This window comes from Canis lupus, chromosome 24, assembly GCF_048164855.1.
Source record: "Canis lupus baileyi chromosome 24, mCanLup2.hap1, whole genome shotgun sequence".
Classification (NCBI taxonomy): Eukaryota; Metazoa; Chordata; class Mammalia; order Carnivora; family Canidae; genus Canis; species Canis lupus.
In genome coordinates, this window is record NC_132861.1 from 11460001 (window position 1) to 11482144 (window position 22144).

Sequence of the window (22144 nt, forward strand, 5' to 3'; positions counted from 1 at the left end):
AGCGGTTTAGCGCCTGCATTTGGCCCAGGGCGCGATCCTGGAGTCCCGAGATCGAGTCCCACGTCAGGCTCCCGGTATGGAGCCTGCTTCTCCCTCTGCCTGTGTCTCTGCCTCTCTCTCTCTCTCTCTCTCTCACTCTCTCTATGTCTATCATAAATAAATAAATCTTTTTAAAAAATTCTCTTTGAAGTCATTAAGATATTTCCTGCTTTATCTTCTAAAATGACTTGTAATTTTACATTTTTTTTTTTTTTTGTAATTTTACATCTTATGTTTAGAGTAGTAATCTATCTGGCACCGATTTTTATGTATGGTATGAGGTAGGATATTTTTTTACTCTGTAGATAGTAGCTGTTCTGGCATCCTTTCTCCTACTACTTAAACCAGCATTGTCATAAATCAGGTGTCTATAGCATATGCTTTACTCTGCTTCTAGGCTTCCTATTCTGTATCATTGATCTGTTTATCTCTGCAAGAGTATTGCACTGATTTGAATCCTGTTGCTTTGTAATAAGTCTTCAATTCTGATAGAGCAGTTCCTCCTGCCTTATTGTTGTTTTTCCAGTGTGTCTTGGTTGTTCTTGATTCTTTCCATTTCCATAAACATTTTAGTATCTGCCTATTCAGATCCACAGACCTGTTGAGATCTTCACTGGAATGCTTTGACTCTGTATGATCATTTGGGGAATTGTCAATGTCATGAAAAACAAAAACAAACATTGGGGAACTATTTTAGATTAAAGAAGACTAAAGAGATATGATAACTAAATGTAACACGTGATGGTTTTTAAGAAAGTTATAAAGAAAGGCCTGGGGAAAATGAGGACATTTTAATCTGGATTGTGTATTAGATGATTCTAATGTACCAGTGTGTAGTAATGTACCACAGTGATAAGTGTGATAATTGTATGGATACATAGTGGCAAAATATTGACAGTTGATGAATCTAGATGAAAGGTTAATGGGTGTTCAATGATTTTTTTTTTTTTGTAACCTGTAGATTTAAAATTTTTCAAAATAAAAGTTGGGGAAAATTATATTTCATTTTATATATCAGGAAATAGTAGAAAGCCAGATGCAGTCTGTTTGCTGTATTAAATAGCAAATTTGCCATTAAAACTGATAGTAAAACAGCAAGCATGATTGGTTATTTTAAGTAATTCTGTAACTCATTTGAACTTACACAGTACAATACACATTTCAGTCATACTGAAAGAGCAAATGTATGAGAGCTGGTTCCCCAAGTTAAAAACACATTAGTAAGTGTTTCGTGTCAATTGCTGATTTCTTATAGCCTAGGAAATCTTTTTCTATATCACAGTAAAGATGAGCAAAGTGATTCACAAGTGATGCAATCTAGCTTTATAAAACTAGACTAAATGTTATTTTCTACTAAAAATATATCTTGTACTTGAATATTAATTTTATTATTCATAAAGGATCTCAGATCCTTTGTTTTCACAGCAAGTATCTTCACAATTTATAAGTAAAACTTTGAGTTTTGTTTCAATTATTATTGCTACCAAGGCACATAGGAAATTCAGTAATTCTAAGTCATGCAGTAAGTTGGTAATAGTAGGTGGACTCAAGTTATTTACTACTCTTTCTTTTCCTGAATCTTAATATATAATTTCTCATCAAATGATTTGTAAAGTAAAACATCCTACAGTAACAAAAAAAATCTTCTAACAGCAAAAGGAAGAACTGAGCTGCTGAAGATTAATCTTCGTGAAGTTGAACTGGATCCTGACATTCAACTGGAAGATATAGCAGAGAAGATAGAGGGCTATTCTGGTGCTGATATAACTAATGTTTGCAGGTATGTGTGTGTGTGTGCGTGTGTATATATTTTTTTTAATCTGTGACTTAGATATTAGGTATAGATTTGGCAGGAGGTTTGGTCTTGAAGTTAATATTGTTATTAGCTCTTACATGAAAGTAAAGTAGCAACTGATTTCCTTGAAATGATTTCTCATTTGTCCTGTTTCTTTTCTACATCGTTCATCACTGTTAGATGAATAATTGTATAACAATATGGTCACCTTTTCTATCTTTTCATTTTTAAGGCATTGTACTTAACTTGATATGACTTTTGACAAGCTAAGGTCGTTTTAGCTCTAAATTGGATCCTAGTTGAGTCAACCAACATAAAATTTAGTTTTGGTTGACATTATTTTACTACATGCAGATAAGCAAGCAAGTTGACCAGTTTAAGCTGGGAAATATATATTTTATAAAATACATCAAATATTTCCCTTTCAATTTAGTGATATCATATTTTGTAGACAATTCACTCATCGAAGAGGATTTTCTTTTAGTTCTGAGCATCTTAACTATCCTTAAATTGACATCAGCAGCAGTTTTTTTAAAACTTTAATATCTGTTTCTCACTTTTTGTACTAGTATTTTTCCTATGTGCATGTAAGTTTAGTGGCATATAAGCTCCTACTAGTTTCTGGTATCACTGTAGTAAAATATATAAAAATTTGAAGTTTGGTTTAGGTTGGCTTCCTAATAGCTTTCTTACAAGCATTAATTGTCCACTTCTTCCAAACCGTCATAATTATTTACAGCTTATCAGAATGGAACTGAAAATAGGATCTGGAGAAGCCAGGTTTTATCCCTTTAGTTGCCCACCAATGCCCCACGTGGAATTCCACTATATGTAGATAAATTCATGTTCCAGAGAAAGAATTTCTTGGCTTTTCCTCCTCTAATTAGGTTGTATACAAACTGGTATAAGATTTGAATTATCTTAACATTAGCTTGTGTGTTCATTTTTAAGTGTGCAGTTTAGTATTTCAAAACTCTACTTCTGTTTCCAACTTTTTTGGCTGTCTCTGAAGAGCAAGTGGGGAAAAGAAAATTCTGTAATATCTGAGCCCAAACTAGACTTTTAGGATTCATTAATAGTATATTTTTTGTTTAAGTCATTTGCATCCTGTTTTAACCTTTTCTGAACCCTCAGAATATCTCTAAAATGGGAAGTTGTGAGCAGCATCAGAAAAACATAAAATGATCTTTTGAATGTTTTCCTTTAACTTTGTAACAGTTAACAGTGTTTAAAATATTTTGATCAGTATGTATTCACTGATTTTGTATGTTTTTAGGGATGCCTCTTTAATGGCAATGAGACGGCGAATCAATGGCTTAGGTCCAGAAGAGATCCGTGCACTTTCTAAAGAGGAACTTCAGATGCCTGTTACCAAAGGAGACTTTGAATTGGCTCTTAAGAAAATTGCTAAGTCTGTCTCTGCTGCAGACTTGGAGAAGTATGAAAAATGGATGGTCGAATTTGGATCTGCTTGAATTTCTGTCAGCTCTTTCATTTCTGGTATTTTTATTTATAAAATGTGAAGAAATTCCCTGCAATTTTTTTTTAAAAAACAAGTTTAGAACTTTTCATTGGAGAGACTTTTCCCTTAAAGGAAAAAACCTAAAACCACAAAGAATATAAATATAGCTGGGAAAGAAGAAAAGCTTACATAGGGAGCCTGATAGTCTCCATCACCTGGCTTTGTGCTGGTACTCCATGCGTTAATATTGCACATCCAAAGCAGTATGTCAGGGAGGCTGAAGAGTGATCAGTATGCTCTTGGAGAAGCTTGTTTACAAAGGGTTTTGAAGGACCTCTCTTTCGCACTTGTACTTGTTGGGTTTTGTTTTTTTCTATTCTTGGCTCTGAGCATGAGGGACCTATATATGTCGACTTTTAACATCAAAACTGAGTTTGTGTCAAATTCATTATTGTTAAAAATGATAGTTTTGAATTAAATAAGGAATTCGTTAGTTAAACCTTTAGAATTCCACTCTTACTGTCACAGTCTATCATATAGTTGAATTTTTAACCCTCTCCTCCCCTACCATTTCTTCTATTAGCTATCTAATCATTTATGCAGTTTTACAATAACCTCATGCCTTGTGGTCTTTGAAGTGTTTTGTCAGATTGTTTCTCTGGTCTTTAGTATTTTTTGCTGGTACTTAAGTGGGAAGGGTGGGATTGCATAAGACGCACTTCTCCATTCTAGAATTCTGGATTTATTTTCACTTTTATTTCAATACATTCAGATAAGTCCTTTATTTTCCTCAGCTCTAACATTGATTTTTGCTGAACTTGACTTTCATATTCTAAATAAATACTTTAGTATTCTAAAGAAGTCCACTCTCTGTGGCTAATGCAAAACAAACAAAACAAAATCTTTATATAGTTTTCCAGACAGCTAGTTTAACAAAATAGCATTGTAGTTAATGAGTGACATTCATTTGAAATTTTAAAATTTCTTGTCTAGGTTGAGAACTTAGACGCTACATATAGTAAGATTAGAATAGAAATCTGACGTGCACATTCAGTTCAGCAGGGGTTAGATGATAAAAAGAGGCCAAAAAAAGTAGATGGTGTGTATCTAATCACAAGTAGAATATCCTGTTGTTTATTTTTTTTAAAGTTACATTTATCCCATTTAGGTTGGGCAACCTGTGCTTTAATGGTGATGCTTTTTAAAGTTTATACTTGATGTTGTTTTGAATTCTCCATTTTGGAGAGCACCCACTGGTTTAAAACTAAAAATAATAGAACTTTTTAGACACTTAACAAAAAAACTCATAGTATCTTGGTTTAAGAGAATTTTTTTCCCTGTTAAGAATTACATAATTTTCAGATAACTTAAGTCTGATTCAAAACTCCAGTATTTTATGCAATGCTATAAATTACCCCCTTTCCTCTGAGGTCTAGTTTATGAGTTAAAATTATAAGACATTATGATTTTATTTTAATTGAATTAATTTATTTTAAAAAATTGAAATAAGTTTTATTTATGAACTTTAAAATAAAGAAATAAATGATCATACTAAGATGACCTTGCAAACTGTTGCTATCCAGTAACATTTTTTTTTTTTCCTGAAGTCCTAGGGGCAGCCATTAAAACATAACTGTTTTGATTGCTAAAACTTGTTAGACTGTTTTTCTAGGTCTTGTGTTATTTGTCTTGGCATGTATTTTCATCTTTTTAAAATTCTTCATGGATAATGATATGTTAATTATGATTTTAAAAAATTAACAGTTAAGTAGTATTTGGACACCCAGGCTTCCTAGAAGCTTATCTTTGCTATGATGGTGAATTAGGTGTACTTTTTTATTTCTCTCTTTCTCATTTTGTTCTGTCAATGGATGGGGAATGCTTTGTATTTCTTAACCCCCTTCAAGGATCCTGAGGAGATGGTTCAGGTGTTCTGTCCAGCCATTACTGTACACAGTATGTATGCTGTCTTTATCACAAGATGGTATGTTGCCTTACTCAGAATGAGAAAATTTTGGTGTTTTGCTTTCTTTTTTCTATGTTGCATTATCAAATTAGAATGATTTGGTTCCTTTATGTCATCTGAAAACCTGATATCTTGGGCTCTGCAACACAATTATCTTAGGACTGGGTTTTGTACTATTCCGTCTTGCAGATATCTGATCAGATAGTTCCTTTGTTCAGCGGACTTGCATTGGTTGCTTACCAATGCAAGTGTATAAGACCCTTGGGTGGAAGCTTTGTGGCTTACAAAGTTGGACCAGGCTGTGCAGTTCTGACTGGGCACTTTCTATAATTACACTGTGTTGCTTCTGGCTCCAACTAATTAAATGAGTTCAAATCTTAAAAGGAGAGGCACAGTAAACTATATATGCTTTGGAAAGATAATATATACAGGTTTGTTTCTTTTTCTCCTTTAAATCTGCTTTAAAACAAGAAGTTTGTTTGAGCAATGTATCATAGATCTATTTTCATGAGCCATTTCCCAAAGTTCATGTATATTATAAACATGTACACTTGTAATTGTGGCACATGTGTAATTATGATAAACATGTATGCATGTTACATGCTTATGGTAAATGTTTTGCTCTCATAATCATTTTATTTTTTAAAGGAACTTAGTGTTGATGAAATTACCAGACAAATGACTTTTAAATACAGGCTGAAGCCTTCTAGAAATCCACACAGGAAAATAACGATGCACAGGCTTTTATCTTCTAGTAAGTGGCAGTGTAGAGATTCTAGAATGATCAAAACACAGTTTGGGCTTGGGCCTCTGTCTCCAGAAAAAGCAAGACTTCTTGGAAGAGGAAACGTGTTGTGGTCTAGCTGCATAATTAGGGGCTTTAGTTGAGCTCTTGAGATTGCAGGTTTTATGATGTGATATTTGACTGAAAAGTATAGGCTGAAACCACTAATTACTCAAAAAGTGAGCAAGCAGTATCTACTATGAACAAACATACAGGTATTTCAAGAGAAAAAAAAATATGTGCATACAGCTCCAGTGTACAATATAATTGTCACTCATTCTCTTGGCTCTATGTAGCCTGACTCTACTGAACACAAAGTTACTGATATTCTTTAGGTTTTGCACAGCTTGAGTTTGTGTGAGCTCCTGCATTGGAAGTTTCTTATATAGTGTTGAATCTATGATGAGAATTGTAAAATGGCATAGTTATGTTTCCCTCTACTCCACCCTAACTGGAGTTAAAGTGAAGGACTTAGGCAGGTATTTCATGTTGTGTGGGCTTTGGCTCCTTCAGTATTATCTTGATTATTGAGTCCTTTTTGTATATCAGTAGATCCCCACTCTTTCTTTTATCTTAGTTAATAAATCACCTTAACCTGTATCCTGTGTGATAGGCATAAAATATTAAAGATATCTGCTGGCCTTTTCCAAGAAGGGCCACATTAACTTGAAGGAAACAATAGTAATTTTTCTTCTGACATTTTTCTGTGTCTTTTGTTCCTTAATTGTTTGATTGTATGGTATTTTTTACATATCACTTAATCTGTGATGCACATAATATTTATGTGGATCTAAAAGTTTGTCACAATAGAAAGAGTAGAACTACATTTGGAGGGCTTGTTAGGAAATAAAAATATTTGAACCTCAAATGTTATATTCTCATCTCCACTAATTAGTTTTGCAGAAAAGGGTAAAAACTCTGTTATAATTACTATATTTACTTATTTTACTTTTAAATTGGACTTTCCATACTTATTTATTTAATTTTTAAAGGAAATTTGCTTTTAGTATTGTTTCTTGATGTAGAAACTGTATAAGTACTTTATAAATAAAATCTCTAAGATAATACATTTTTAATAATTCACAAATTAACAGTAGTTCTTGAAATGTTTATAATGTTTTCTGGCTCCAGACAACTCTTTAACTGGATGGTATTTCTAAATTTCCAAGTGACTTGTTTGTTAATTAAAAAAAAAAAAAAAAAAAGAAAGAAAAAGAAAGGATAATTATTAAGGTAATGAATGACATTTATTTTTATTTTACCATTCTCATTTCTTGATCAACCTTATTTCATATATGTCTATAAATAACGTGGATATTGCTTTGTCACTGGCAATATGTAGGTTTTATACATTTGGAAGTTTGGCATAACAAATAGGGAATTAGTATGAAGGTGTTTTCTTCCCATAAAAGGGCTCCTATTTAATTTTGTGTTCATAAAACACACTTTTTGTTTTACCACCTCTGAAATGACTATATATTGCCCTTTGGAAAACCTGAATCTTTGCACTTGTTTTTTTTTTTTTTTTTTTTTTTTAATTTTATTTATTTATGATAGTCACATAGAGAGAGAGAGAGAGAGGCAGAGACACAGGCAGAGGGAGAAGCAGGCTCCATGCACCAGGAGCCCGACGTGGGATTCGATCCCGGGTCTCCAGGATCGCGCCCTGGGCCAAAGGCAGGCGCCAAACCGCTGCGCCACCCAGGGATCCCTGCACTTGTTTTTTTCAGAGTCTACCTCAGTTAACCAGGCATAGTTTTAGGAAGGAATGAACTGAAACCATATTTATATTTTCTTCATCATCTATGCAGATTTGTTTGTTTAAGCACTTCCTTCTCTCTCCTCTTGCCCTCCTCCCACTACATTTTTTTTAATCTTGAAATTTTTATTTAAAATAATTTGCCTTTGCAAAGCCATCTATTCCAAATTAAGCCTCTGTGAAATGTCTGGAGGACTCTTTCCCTTTTTGGTGTGCTTCTTTATTCAGATGTGTTTTGTTTCAAGGAGTTATTTCAAACAAGACACACATTCCCTTCACTTCTCATAGTTTGATAAATGCAAACTTAATGTAAAAATCTTGGAACCCAGTTATTCTTGTGTCCATTCTCTAAGAACCCACGTATTTTATGAAAACACAAAATAGATACATTTTGTGTATGAACAGACACAGGTCTGTTCATGTGTTGGTACAGTAGCAGGGAGTTGCCTTCAGTTATCGTAATGTGGAGAGTTTCCAGTAGATCATTACATGTTAAGATGGTTTGTGTCTGGTTAAGATTCTTGTTTCAGTGTTTGTCTCTCAGTGTTTCAAACCTAATTAAAGAAAAAGATGTTTCTAAATTGTTATCCCTTAAACAGTGCTTTTCCTTACATTTTGAGCTGCTACTTTGCTAGTCCCATGAGCTTAGTTGTCTGTGTATAGGTTCTGATTTGGTAATAAATTCCTAGAGTGTTGCTTTCTTTGTGGTTCCTATTTGATCTACAATCACTGGTCCATTTACTGCCACCAGTGAAAGTAACAAACCCCTCACCAGTAAGGAGTGACTTTTCCCGGAGTTTATGTTCTTAAAAACCACATATTGTAAAACTGACTTCTTTTGTTTGCCATACATTATACTGATAATTTCATGTTGATGCAGATAAGGTAAGAGTGGCTTTTTAGTTAATTCTAACTGGTTTAATAAATATACTTGGCCTTATTTGTGTAACATCATTGCAAAATGGATGTTCCATATGGTGAATTTTCCAGATGACTGTATCTTATTTTATAAATCTCCCAAAACTATTTTTTAAAATTTGTACTGTATTTTTTGAGCAGTGTAGATTTGCGGAGAATCTCAACAGTGAGGTGAATTCTTCCTCCCTTCTCTGCTCCCCTCACAATGCTCCAAGCCCCTTTCTGATATCTTGACATCTCACCTTGGTATATATACTCTTGTTATGCTTGAATCACTATGATACATTATTACCAAAGTACATAGTTTACCTTAAGGTTCACTCTGTGTTGTACAGTTCAGTGGGCTTTGATAAAAGTATAATGTCCTATATCTACCATTACAAGATCATACAGAATAGTCCCCGGGCAGTGATTTTTTTTTTTTTTTTTTTTTTTTTTTTTGCACTGCCTCTGTAGTTTGCCATTTCCAGAATGTTATATAGTGAGAATCCTACAGTTACTTAACAATTTGCACTTCAGGTTCCTCCATGTCTTTTTGAGGCTTAATGGTTCATTTCTTTTTGTCTGTTACATGGATGTTCACATCTGTTTGAGGGACATCTTGGTTGCTTAAAAGTTTTAGAAATTGCTATAAACTGCTGTGAACATTCATGGGCAGTTTTTTGTGTGGACATAAGTTTTCAACTCATTTGAGTAAATACCTAGGAGTGTGCTTTCTGGACTATATGTTAAGAGTATGTTGGACTTTTGTAAGACACCACCAAACCATATTCCATAGGAGCTCTACCATCTAGCATTCCCACCAACAATTGAATGAGGGTTCAGGTTACCCCATGTGCTCTCCAGTATTTGGTGGTGTCAGTCATTTTGCTACTGATTTTGCTACTCTAATAAATGTGTACTGGTATAACATTTCTGTTTTAATTTCCGGGTCTGTAATGACAGGTTGAGCATCTTTTTTCATATTCTAATCTATTTTTAATTGGCTTTTATTGAAACTTTGTTGAAATGTATCATACTTGTTCTCTGACTTTGTAAAATGGAGAACTTGAACTTACCCTTTTCTTAGTGATTCAGAGTTAATCCTTAAGTTATGTTCCCCTAAGCAGCTAGCAGATGGGGTAGCAGGGCTTTTCTGCCTGTCACTAAATGGTCTTTGAGTTTTGGTTGTTTCCTCTTATTTAAAGCATTTTTACTCTTCTGTTTTCAGGCTGACAACTTTTATTCCTCTTCTAGTTCCTCCCTCCAGTTTGTAGTGAATCCAGTGAAACAGTCATTAAAGACTTGTTAGGATTATGGATAAGTTAGGAGGACAGCCTAACTCCTCTTTGGGGATGAGGAGTAAGTAGTAGGGAGTTGGTAGTCTTTGAGCTTTAGTGCTTTGTGTCATTTCTCTAGGCTGTGGTCTTTTTAGCTTTATCTTTGGTTGCCAGAAGTGTTCCTGGTAGACCCAAGTGTAAAGTAGATGTTTATGCATGATTATGTTGTGTAGTTGTAGAATATTTATAGCTGGAAAGCACCTAGCATCAGTTTAATTTCACGGCCCCATCCTTCTGCCATGACTGTTATTAAGGATTTGATCTATTTTTAAAAAGATTTGATCTATTAAAACCTATTAAGGAAAAAAGTTCGATAAATGGGACAAAAAATAGGAAACATTTGTGGCTAGAGTCTTCCCACTCCCTTCAGTCCTTGCCACTTTCTCCAGTGCATGTCTCCAGTGCTGCCTAGTGATGTGACATGGTGACTGCTTATATGGAGGAGCATACTTGAATGTTGAGGTGTTTGCCCAGAGAAGTCAGGAATGTAGTTGGAAACTGTGGGGGAAAGTATGGCCAGCATCAGCTGCTGCCTTGCTAATGGATAGCCAGAAAGGGCTGTGTGGGCTCTCAGTTCAGGCTTGGATTCTGGAGGCTAGGGTCAGCATGCTTTCCTTCCTCCCTGGCTGGACTTGACCTCAGGCAGATCCAGCTGCCTGCATCTCTGCAGCTGAGATAGACACAGACACTCCCCCAAGATGTGTCCAGCTCCTTGCTCACCACCGTTTGTCCTATTACACGAGGGCAGGTGGGAAAGGAATCAAGGGAGAGGAGCAGTGTGTTCAGTGACTGCTTCCTATCCTCTTTATGATCAGAAAAGTTTTATGGCCAACTCTTCTCTTATTTTTTTCTAAGGTCTTCTCTGGACCTTTCATGTAAGTTTTGAGAGGTGCTTAACAGCAACCCAAAGCAAATGAAATTGGGAGCAAATGACTTGGTCCAGTCCTCTTTATCTTACAGTGAAAGACCCAAACCCAGAGAAATTTTACAATCTGTACTCAGGACCACATTTTGAAGTGGGAAATAGGACTTGTATCTGTTTTGGATCTTGATGGATGCTGCAGATAAGCTTTAGAGAAAGTAAGCCAGGCAGTAGAAACATTTCTTAAGAACCTTTAAGCATCTGAAGCACGATGCCAATACAGACTATTCACCCAAGTTAGTGGTAGTTATTAAGTATAAGATAAATTGACATTATAGATTGGAACTAACATTTATAATATTTGCTATGTGCTAGATACTTTTATTTTATTAAATCTGTACATTGGCTGTAAGCTATACCATTATTTTCTTTTTGGAGAAGAGGAAACTGAAGTTTATCGAATGACTTATTCTAGTAGTCAGGCCCCTGAGAAGTGGAAGAAGGAATAGAATTAGGTCAGTTTAGTTCTAGAGCCTATTCCTTTGCCATATTCCAGGATTACTTTTAACAGTGTAAATGCAAAAGTACTCAATTCTTGAAATAAATGTTATGTCCACTCATTTTTCTGATGTAATTAATTACTCTTACCTTCTCTTTCCTGTAATTTTTTTTTAAGATTTGTTTACTTTAGAGAGAGAGAGTGAGCACAGAACAAGGGAGGAGCAGAGGAAGAGAGAGAGAACCCCCAAGCAGACTCCCTGCTGAGTGTGGAGCCTGATGTGGGCACCATCCAGTAACCCTGAGATCATGACACGAGCTAAAACCAAGAACCAACTGCTCAAGTGACTGAGCCACCTAGGCGCCTCACCTGAAATGCCTTTTTTTTTTTTTTTTTTTTTTTAACCAGGAGACTTTTAGGCTTTTGTGTTGTGGGATTGAAATGAATTGGGGAATGTCACTGTCAGAGCTATATCAGAGTATAAATATACACCTACTTGTTTTTCAGGAAACTCTTTATTACATGAATCAGTCATTCTGAAAATTTCCATGAATTATATTTAGACCACTAACTTAAAACAATATAAAGCTCTATCAGTTATTTTTATTAATAAGATCCCCGACAGTGCTCTGCCCACTAGATGACAGTTCCAGAGTCATTAGCTGTATGTATGATCACTGTCAGTTACCAGGAGAACTGCCTCTGTGTACTTGGCTCTGGGTTTGGTGTCTGTAGCACTACCCCAGAGCTATCCCAGAGCTGAGTTTGGTTCTGAATGTTCAAAATGCTTTCAATTAGCACATCTTGAATGACTTTTTTAGACAAATAGCTAATCATGGTGTATGACTACTGTATTACAGAACATAAATCCTAAACTATAGTGTTAGTAATTATTATGTAATTAGAGATGGATGAATCAAGCTTCATTTGCAATTTGTTAAAATACCTCAAGCTATTTTTCAAACATTTTGAAATATGTTTTGTAACATTTTTCAAATGTACTTTACCAAGCATATTTGCTCTAATTTTTAAACCCTTGTGTATTTTAAGGGAAATTTAATCCATATGTTTGATTCATTTGCACTTAACTCATCAGAGATATTTTTTTAAGAACAATTTGGTTTCCAAGCAGCTTTAGAAACCCTTGTCATGAATTCCATCAGCCTTTTTAAAAAAAGCCTTTTCTCCAGTCAAAAACTTTTTTCCTCTAAAGGTAAATGTGGATGAAATATTTTAGTTGGGTTAACAATGCAGAGCCCATATTTTAAATTCTAAGATAGTTCTGAATTTAGTGTAATAAGTTATTCTGCCTTTACTGAAAGCCCTGGCTTCATTTGTTTCTCTTCAAAACGGGTCTCTGCAAAAAGCTTGTAATAAATAACAGTGTGCTCTCTTGAAAACACAGTGCATTGACGTTTTCTGTACTGCCTCCCTAAGTTCATAGGTGACAAATGTGGGTTGATCAGACATATCAAATGAAATTAACTGTTTTGGGGATCCATCACATGTGATGAATATGTATATACATTCAAATATATATGTATACATTCATAAACTGCTTAAATTCTTACAGATTTTTTTTTTTTACCTGTAGTTACACATTCTAGCAAGACATTGTATTCTGGATTAAATTAATAATTAATTGGGAAATGACTATAATTGTTCTCCTCTTTCTTCAGGAATATTTCTCACCTCAGATTTAGTTCAACAGGTTTGTGTTGCCTAGGAGTTGGTCTGTGAGTACAGCTTTTCATGCAGTTTTAATTCAATGGGGTGATTGTATGAAATCCTCCTAGAAAGAGTAAGGTCATTTCAGTGAAGGTAAAAGGGAAATATGTTGCCAGCTAATTGGACAGTATGTCATACACCAGAGTGACTCTGGGAGAGATTTGCTGAAACATAGCAACAAAGGAATGGAGCTAGAAATACATGAAAAGAAAGGCACCAATTTCTTGGGTTCTCATTAGAGAATTGTGTGCAATACATATTTGCTAATCAAAAAAAATAACTTCTTTAGTTCCAGTTCTTGGTGGAGACTCATTTTTTTTTCTCCAAATTCTTTAATGTGGGATGAAAGCAAGGAAAACATATTTTCTGTACTTTTCAAAGCATACCAATTTGTTACATATTTTTCCTAGTTTGTATGTAAATGAACTCAATATTTTAGGAAAATTTTTATGATTAATGAATGTCTTTTAAGAATTAACACCTATTTTTTTAAATTCAAATCAAAATGAAAAACCTCTTGCATGAGGGGATACTTTCCTTTTTACCTTGTGTTTTTTCCACAAGGTAAATTGTGGAAATTAAATTATTTTCCTTTACAAAGGAAATATGCTTATAAGATTTTTAAGGTAAATTTTAAAAAGCAGTATTTATAGAAAACAAGTAAGTGCCTGCTCTGCTGTCTCCCAAAAGCCCTGGGCCTGTAAGTCCGTCATAACTGGACCTCCTCATTCAACTTCTAGGGCTTGATTATCCTGGTCACTGTCACTGGTAGTCTGGAACAGTGTTCTGCAGACTTCTGTGATGATGCCTCTCCATCAATAAGATATTTGTGAACTTTCCGCTCTATGTTGTTAGTTTGCAGAATATTTGTAATTTGCAGTAGTATTTGTATGTAATTTATAACCATATTCATAAAATTAGAAAATTTAGACTGTAAACATGAAAACACGGGCAAATAATTTTATTGGTACAAAATGCACTCAAAATTATGAAGAATATTTGTACCGAGAGCCATGAGATTAAATATACTTTCTTCTTTTTTTTGAACTATGGCCTCATGGGGTACAGTGATTCAGTGTATGTCAGTGCTTTGTTTAATTACAGTTGTAGTTGAAAAGTTACTTCATAAAAGTACATAGATCCAAGTGAAAGAAATAAGTCAGTGGCTGCAATTGTAAGTCATGAGCTCCATTAAAAAATGATGTAAAGAATCATGCTCACTGGGGCACTTGGGTAGCTCAGTCAGTTGTCTGCCTTCAGGTCATAATCTCGGGTCCTAGAATGGAGTCCCCTGTCCGACTCCCTGCTCAGTCTGCCTCTCCCTCTGCCCCTGACCTTGCTTGTGCTCTCTCTCTCTCCCTCTCTCTCAAATAAATAAATAAAATCCTTTTAAAAAAAAATCTTGCTGACTAATTATGCAGAAGTTTTCATTTACCTTTGGCTAAAACCTGTGAACTGCTTCATGTGGAAGATTTTTAAAGAAATTGGAAATTTATTTCAAGTGTAAGTTGCAGATATTAGAATTTTTAGTCAGAGACTCACTGTTTTTGGCAAGAAAACCATGGAGCGGTGGAAACATCTACTCAAGGTTAGGAACTAGGTCTTCCTTTTGCCTGCCTCCCTGATCCGCATGTGCCCAGGAATTCCAGTTCTCAGGGGGTCCCACCAATGGTTTTCTCAATTCTGCTCCATCTGGACATGATCGTCCTTGAATGCCTTGGGACAGGTGTAATTCTGTTGTGAGTTTTCCTTTTCTCAGTCTTAAAGTAATTCCTGACTTGGAGATGAGATATGAATGTCACTGTCCATTTCTTCCTTTTCATTTGTCAGGGGTCCCTGTGCCAACGTCCACAGCAGCTTCTGTGGCTTATGTTCAGAACTTCCCCTACAGAAGTGCCAGTTGTGGTCCTTCTCTATCGGCTGTCGGCTGATGAAGGTGGTGCTGCTCCTGGCTGGCCTCTCCTCGCTTGTGAAGGAGGAAGGAGTAGGAGGACTCTTCAGTTAAATGTGAATGGAACTGTCGAAGGGAGAAATAAAGAGTAGAGCAGAGATTCTTAGTTACTAACTGGAAAGTGTTAAGGTATGAGAGTCAGACTAGAAGGGAGACTCGAGGAAGGAGGATATGGAGTTTTCAAAGGGAAGGAATCCTGCTGTATTCTGTGACTATATAAAGCCTGCCATGTACCACAGATGTTTGGTCGTATTTGCACTGTGTATACTCTGGTCAAAACCTCACTTTTGCTGTCTGGCTAGAGATCTGTTAGCCATTTACACAAGGGGCCAGTTGATTGGATCGTGAGAGGCCTTATGGTATTGTGAGAACGTCAGCTCTGGCATCAGAAACCTGGATTCTAGCCCCAGCCCTGCCACTTCCAAATTTTGTGACCATGGGCAGTTTACTTATTCTCTCTGTGCCTCCGTTATCCCACCTGAAAATGGAGATAAGAATAAGATAGGACTGCTGGGGAGATGAAATGAGATACTACATTTAAAGTGCTTATCAGCTTCTGACACTGCAATAAACTCTCAGTAAATGTGTGCTAAGCTGGCACATGACAGGCTTTCCCAGAGCCAGTTGCTGAATATTAAGGAATTCTGCAAGTCTTCTAATCATCAATAGCTTGGAATTGACCTCAGTGGGTGTATTTATACCATGGAAATCAGTAAACACTACTACAAGTCGAGGCTTCCTCTGCACACTCCATTCGAGAGCCAGTTTACTAGCACACCACTGGTTAGCTGTTTTTATTTTGTGTTTCTTCTTTTTTCTCTGCAAGTAAAGCAGCCCTGCATACCTAGTCTAGCTTTTTGTCAGTCTAGTCCCTTTGAAATAAGTGGATGCAATGATGAATAATATTCCTAACCCTTGCCAGGCATAGTGAATAATAAGGTCAGATTGATTTGCCTTGAGCCATTTTTGACTTGGGGTAAATGGCTGTTTGGGATCTGCCAAAATTAAGGCCACTCTCTTTTCTGAGCTAGACTTTACTCCACCACTTTTATTGCAGTATAGTAGAAATCTGAGGACACCAGAAATAGACCAAAGTGTTGCACTACCCTTTTATTCTCTGAGGCATACAGTCTGAGCTCTATCTAGGCAGTGTGCACACTGCTTTACCCTTTTGCCAAAGATGAGATTCTCTTAATTGTCCAAAAGGTTCTGAACCCCAGAACTGGCGTGGCCTACCTAGTGGTTGTAGACATGTGTACATAGAAACATTTTGCCAGGCATTTGTGGGAACTGTTTGGCCATTTTCTAGCAAAGGTGGTAGGGGCAAGAGGAAGAGGGGGTTCTGTTCTCACTTCTTTTAATACCTTTCCTCATCCAAAAACTGGAGTTTAGTGGTAGCACCCAATTAGAACTCTCTTGCCTCAGCACATGATCACATTTCTCCTTACTTATGATAGAAACAGAAAAGCAAGCATGAGTTCTCAACAAAGAGGCTCTTTATATCAGGAATTTACAAGCTACACACTGTTTTTCTAATTGCAGATGTATACACATGTAGAAGATCACACAGATCCTTGTGTACCTTGCTTAAGAATCAAACTGGAGTTGTAGGGTGTTAGCCCCACTTTTCACAAGGAAGAAAAAGTGTTAGATGATGTCAGAGGGTCTCAGGTTCCATAGAGTGGAGCCTTCCAAGGTTTTTCATGTAAGGAAGTTTTCTGTGTTAATGCAGGAGGGATTATGCAGGAAGGGGTCTGGAGGACCTAGCCAAGACCTATTTTTTCATCTATTTCTAATTTGAATCTTATGCAAAGATTATTATGTAGGTCTATTTAGACCTTTATTAAGTCATTCTACTTACTGAATGCCCAGCAGATTCTAGATAAAAACCCTTCTTTAAGGAACTTGTCCTGCTAGAGAAAGCCCAAAAACAAACCATCACAGAATACTATGCATTGGTAACAGTGAGTATGTGACTAAGAAGTGATTTAGAGGAGGAAAAGGACAAAGAAGGCTTCACAGAGGACATGATGTGATGTCAGCCATGTTCGGAAACAGGAAGAGGAGTTTGGCAGGTGATGAGGGAAGGACTCCTAATCCAGGTAGAGCTAGTCATCATCACCTTTCTGGTATTTTGTATTAAAGTGATGGTTGTGTTTTATTAGAGCAAGTTCTTTAATCCCGCTAGTTCTTCACTACATGGTGAGCTCTATGAAGGTAGGGAGCAGTGTAGTCATTGCTTCCTGTACTTTGTATATTGTAGCTTCTTACATCCCAGTGGGCAGTGAGAATCTATAATCATACAAGGGGGTCTTCTTTCTTCACTGTGACCTTGTAAGCAAAACCGTTCTAAGGAACATGGATATGAAGAAACATGTTTTCCGCAGGATGATGGCAAGGCTTGGATTTGAAATCAGCTCTGAAGCAGAAAGCCTAGAACACAATTGAGTGTCTAGTCTATGGACATGGTCTAAATAAACACAAATATCATTTTCTTTTATTTCTGTGTAGCTTCAAGGCACCTTATTGTGATTCCAGGTTATTGTATTGATAAACTGCTTTGCCTATGTTCTGTACTGGGATGGTGGCTGCTCTGGCCACAGCTGGCTGTGGAGACACAATGACAGTGTTCCTCTCAGTGGTCTGATTTGTGTGTGCCGTGGATGATGGTACAGCACTGCAGCCACAGTATTGTCCCAGTGCTACAATATTCCCCCTTGTTCTTCCAGGATCACATGCAGTCTGTTAGTCCATCTTGGAGTAGTCTGTAGGATAGAATTTTTTTCCACATAGGAACCAAGCCTACTTTGTAAATCAAAAGGCACTTCTTAATTTGCAGTTGTATATTAAATTCACACATTTCAGATTGAAATTCGCACACAATCTATTTTGCATTACTCACACTTAATAGTAATTTCTTTTGGCTATTGCCCCCAGGCTATATAGGAATGAAGAAAAAGATTTGAGCTCTCTGTTTTGACTATGTTCACAGATTGTAAATCTAATTGGTTCTGATTTTTTTCCCCCTCTTAAAGTAACACACACTTTCTGAACGAAGTCTGATAAATGGGGACAGGTTTGCCTTATTACCATGTTCACTTTACCTAAATTATCCTGTCAGTTCATTTGGAAAATTCACCTGTTTTTCTGCCCTAATTTGCTACATCAAGTTGATGTGTGCCACTAATAGAGATGATATCCACCTTGTGAAATGGCGAGGAAAATTATGTCTGCATTAGATAATGCTTTAAGATGGACCTATTTCAGAATTGGAAGGGACCTTACAGATCATTGAATTCAGTGTTTCCTGTACTGAGCTAGAGAATCCATTTGTTTTTTGAGAAATTTTTAAATACTATGTTCTCATTAGATGAACAACCACAAAAAAATCTAAGTACAGACCTCTCTGAATGGAGAACTATCATGAAATTTCAAAGGTTACATGACTTGGCTCCAGGAATAGATCAAGGTTTCCTGTAGATCTAAAGGAATTTAGCAATAGGCAGTGGCCTGGGGCCTCTAGATGGTTAAGACCAGGGTCCCTCTTCATCACATTGGACTCTAGTTAGGTATATTGAAGTGAGGGCATAGCTATGATGGCAGTGTCATGCCATCCCCAAATTGCCGTGGGAGGCAGCTGGTTTTACATATATGAATTGTTTTATATTTCTGGTGTCCTTGGTGCTATATGAATTATAAGGCTGCTGTGGCCAGGAGCTTCCATTCTGAGAGTACACAATAGCCAATCTATCTTATTATTCTTTGAGTATTTAAGATATATGCCCAGTGGTGAGTGGTGAATCAGTCAGCTTTATCTAGGTAGGACTGAGATAAATGAAGCAACCCCAATGTTCTGGTGGCTTGTGTTGCTTACTCATTTAGATATGTCATTTGCAGCTCTTCCTTGGTTGATTCTGCTCCCTGCATTGTCTTCATTTTGAGATCTGTGATGCCTTCAGTAGCTCCCCCTATCTTCATGACATAGGGAAAAGAGCAAGAGGGCTCAGAAGCATTCAAAAGTTATTAACTTCTGATGGTGCATGCATTACTTCTTCTGTGACCCATTGGTCAAAATAAGTCACATAGACAAAGCCATTGTCTGTGAAACTGGCAAATACTATTTCCGCAAGATGTCACATGTCAGTAGATGGAGACGTATAATCCTCTTCCAGAGAGGAGGTTGAATAATTGGGAATAATAATATACTCTACCATGGGTGATGTCCATCCACCCATGCAGTTGTCCACCTCATGGTTACTCATCATGCTGGGTGACTGGATTGCTCAGTTTGGCTATTTTTTATTTTCATTTTTTCTTATTTGAAAGTTTTAGAATTGAGAAGCCAGATAGCTTTAGGGCTGAGTGGACATTTAGAGACCTTGTCTTGTGCTCTTGTTTTTCTTGTTGAGGAACTGAGGCCTACTAAGGTGATTTGCTCAATATTACAAGGCAAGGTTTCACTACAGTACTCTATTCACAACATCCACTTGTGAAAATGTTAGACAGGGATTGCCGCTTTGCTAATTGTAAAAGAAAACAGCTTTGTTCCTGAAGTCATACCCCATCTGAGAAATCAAGAAATGAAACAGAACCCAAGTGGTCAATCTTGGAATGAAGACTGACTTAGTTTTCTGTCCATTTTTTTTTCTAACCACCTTTGTAATAGGGGCAACCTATTTAAATTTATGATGTAGCATCTACAGAGCACCAAGAGTTGTTCAGTACTATAGTAAGTCACAGTTCCTGCCAAGGCAAATTGTGTCTCTGTTTTATAAATAGTCTGCGCCCTGTGTTTATTTGATTTAAAATAAAACCTGTATGTAGTACGTGGTATGTTTCCTTCCAGCCTTTGTGTGAGGGAACAGTGGGCAGATGACTCCTGATGCTGGAGACATTAAACAGAGGGCAAGCTGTGCAGTGGGTATTCCATGGGCTTCTAAAGGCCTTATGGTGCTCAACTGATAAAAATAACCCACCACTGCCTTTGGGAAATGTGGATGGCCTTTCTTCAGCCACTGGCTTTCCCAGCACCCCATATCTGCTCTTCAGAGATTTCACATTCTGAGGTCAATGACAAATGAAAAAGTGATAAAACAGATGGAAGTGACTGGAGGAGCTCCCAGGCAGAGGACCATAGTTGGGAGACAACAGAAAGAGACAAAATAGATACTGCCACTCCTTTGAAGATGGGATGGTTCTTACTCACAAAAGTGCTTATTTCATGAGAGGCCGACAAATAAGATTCAAAAGGAGAGCACATGTGATGATTGCTTATGTGCCTCAGTGAGCCTTTAACATACAGTGTACTCTTTTCCCTGAGGGGAAGCTCGCAAGCAAGCACCTATAGGTGAATGACTGTACAAATCTTGATCAGCAGTTCTGAAATCTCTTAGAACTGTGATCAGAACAATTTAAATGTGTTTGTGTTTTATCAGCGATTTAGACAACACAAGTCACAAAGCATCTTGTGTATCTTGTAGAGTTTCAACATGGTTGAGGTTACATGGTATATAGGGTAGAGCACCCCCTCCCTGTACGCAGTTTCCTCATACACATGCTTTGGCATGTGGAGATTGGAGGCAAGATTAACCTGATTAGATTTTGAAAAGGCCCATTTCTGTTTTTGTTTTCTCTTCCCTTTACCTCCTAAAACATTTTACCCATGTGAATCAAGTGCCCAGTTCTTTTGAGTTATCTTAAACCTCATGCTTTGACATCCCACTCAGCCTGTTCATATTGCATCAAAACAACACCCCAACCACTGTATCAAAGTGCCCTTTCCCTAGGTGGTAGGTGTTAGAAAAGCAATCTGATTAAATTTTATTACACCTATTGACATTGTGGCACTTTGCATATTCTATTTCTTCAGCTTGCTTTCCCCAATCTTTCCTCTCTCTTTGGCTGCAATTCTGAATTACCCCTAGGTATAAAACTTACATATATCAAGGTTCTAGATAGTCAATTAGGGTGATTACCAGAACCATTTGGGAGCTCTTAAAAACATACATGCCTATATGCCCTCCCTTGAGATCCTGATTTTGTGGGCTTTGGAGTGATAGAGATGTCTGGATTTTTAAAAAAGCTTCCTGGATGATTTTAATTGAATCATCTATTTCTTTGCTTCCTTGGTAAAGAACTCTTGCATAAGAAGGTCTGCTTTTCTCTTGTTGCTTGCCATTCTTGAGGGAGGCACTTTTACCATAGTATTTTAGTAATACTCCTAGAATGAGCTTGGGTTGATTTTGATTTTTAAAATTCTTTGGTTTCTTTTAAAAGAACCAAACAGATATTCTTAGACTCTATTCTCCCTGCCCAAATTCCTAGCTTGTAAATTCAGACACCTTCAAGGATTAGAAACACTACAGTGCTTGGAATTGCTTGGTTTAAAGAAGGGCAAAACCCACTCTTACACCTGATCTCATTAGATGGTCCTAATTCCCTTCCCCTTATCCCTTCTTCCTTTTTTAGGATCTCTCTTTACCTACCTCTCACCCCAGGGATTTTTTATTGTATAAGAAAGTTATTTCAATTGTTGTGAATGTCTTATCACTCCTATTTAATTACCACTCGGCGCAATCGTAGCTGTGCATTTTATTAAAATATATTAGATTTGCTTTGTTGCAATTTTTATTTAATACTAACACTGAACTGTGTTTATGTGTTGCTCTGATACCATGCCTGTCTACTTAAAAATTAATAAAACAAAGTGGGACAGTTGTCTGGTAACATTTCATTTGTGTTTGACTGACAGTTTGGCACCATTGCAAAAAAACCCAAGTGTAAACAACAGGCCTGAGTGTACTGGGCTGGCTAGAGCCAGATAGTTGGGTATTCTCATGTTTCATTTGGAATTTTAAAGCAGTTGCAATCTCCCCAACCTTCTACCAAGATAAAGAGGTGTGTGTGTGTGTGTGTGTGTGTGTGTGTGCGCGCGCGCGCCTTTTGGGGCAGAGGTGGAAGAAGGATCTTTACGAAGACTTTTACATCTCCAACCATGTCCTTATGGATAAGGTGGAGCAATGTAGCCTGAATGATAGTTACATGGGTTCTTGGCTAATAGAA

At 36.7% G+C, this 22144-nt stretch overlaps 1 protein-coding gene across 10 annotated transcripts in view; it reads left to right on the forward strand.

Annotated features, from left to right (window-relative positions):
* Positions 1-22144, forward strand: part of KATNAL1 (katanin catalytic subunit A1 like 1) — a 113911-nt gene that overhangs the window by 72703 nt on the left and 19064 nt on the right. For 8 of the 10 annotated variants that reach the window (XM_072795591.1, XM_072795596.1, XM_072795588.1 and 5 more), the window contains 2 exons: positions 1693-1819; positions 3111-11524. In XM_072795591.1, the coding sequence (XP_072651692.1) occupies positions 1693-1819; positions 3111-3309 (326 nt within the window). In that variant the 3' untranslated portion in view covers positions 3310-11524. Of the gene's footprint in view, positions 1-1692; positions 1820-3110; positions 11525-11580; positions 21800-22144 lie in introns of those variants that run through there. The other 2 variants (XM_072795590.1, XM_072795589.1) reach the window with 2 other exon arrangements.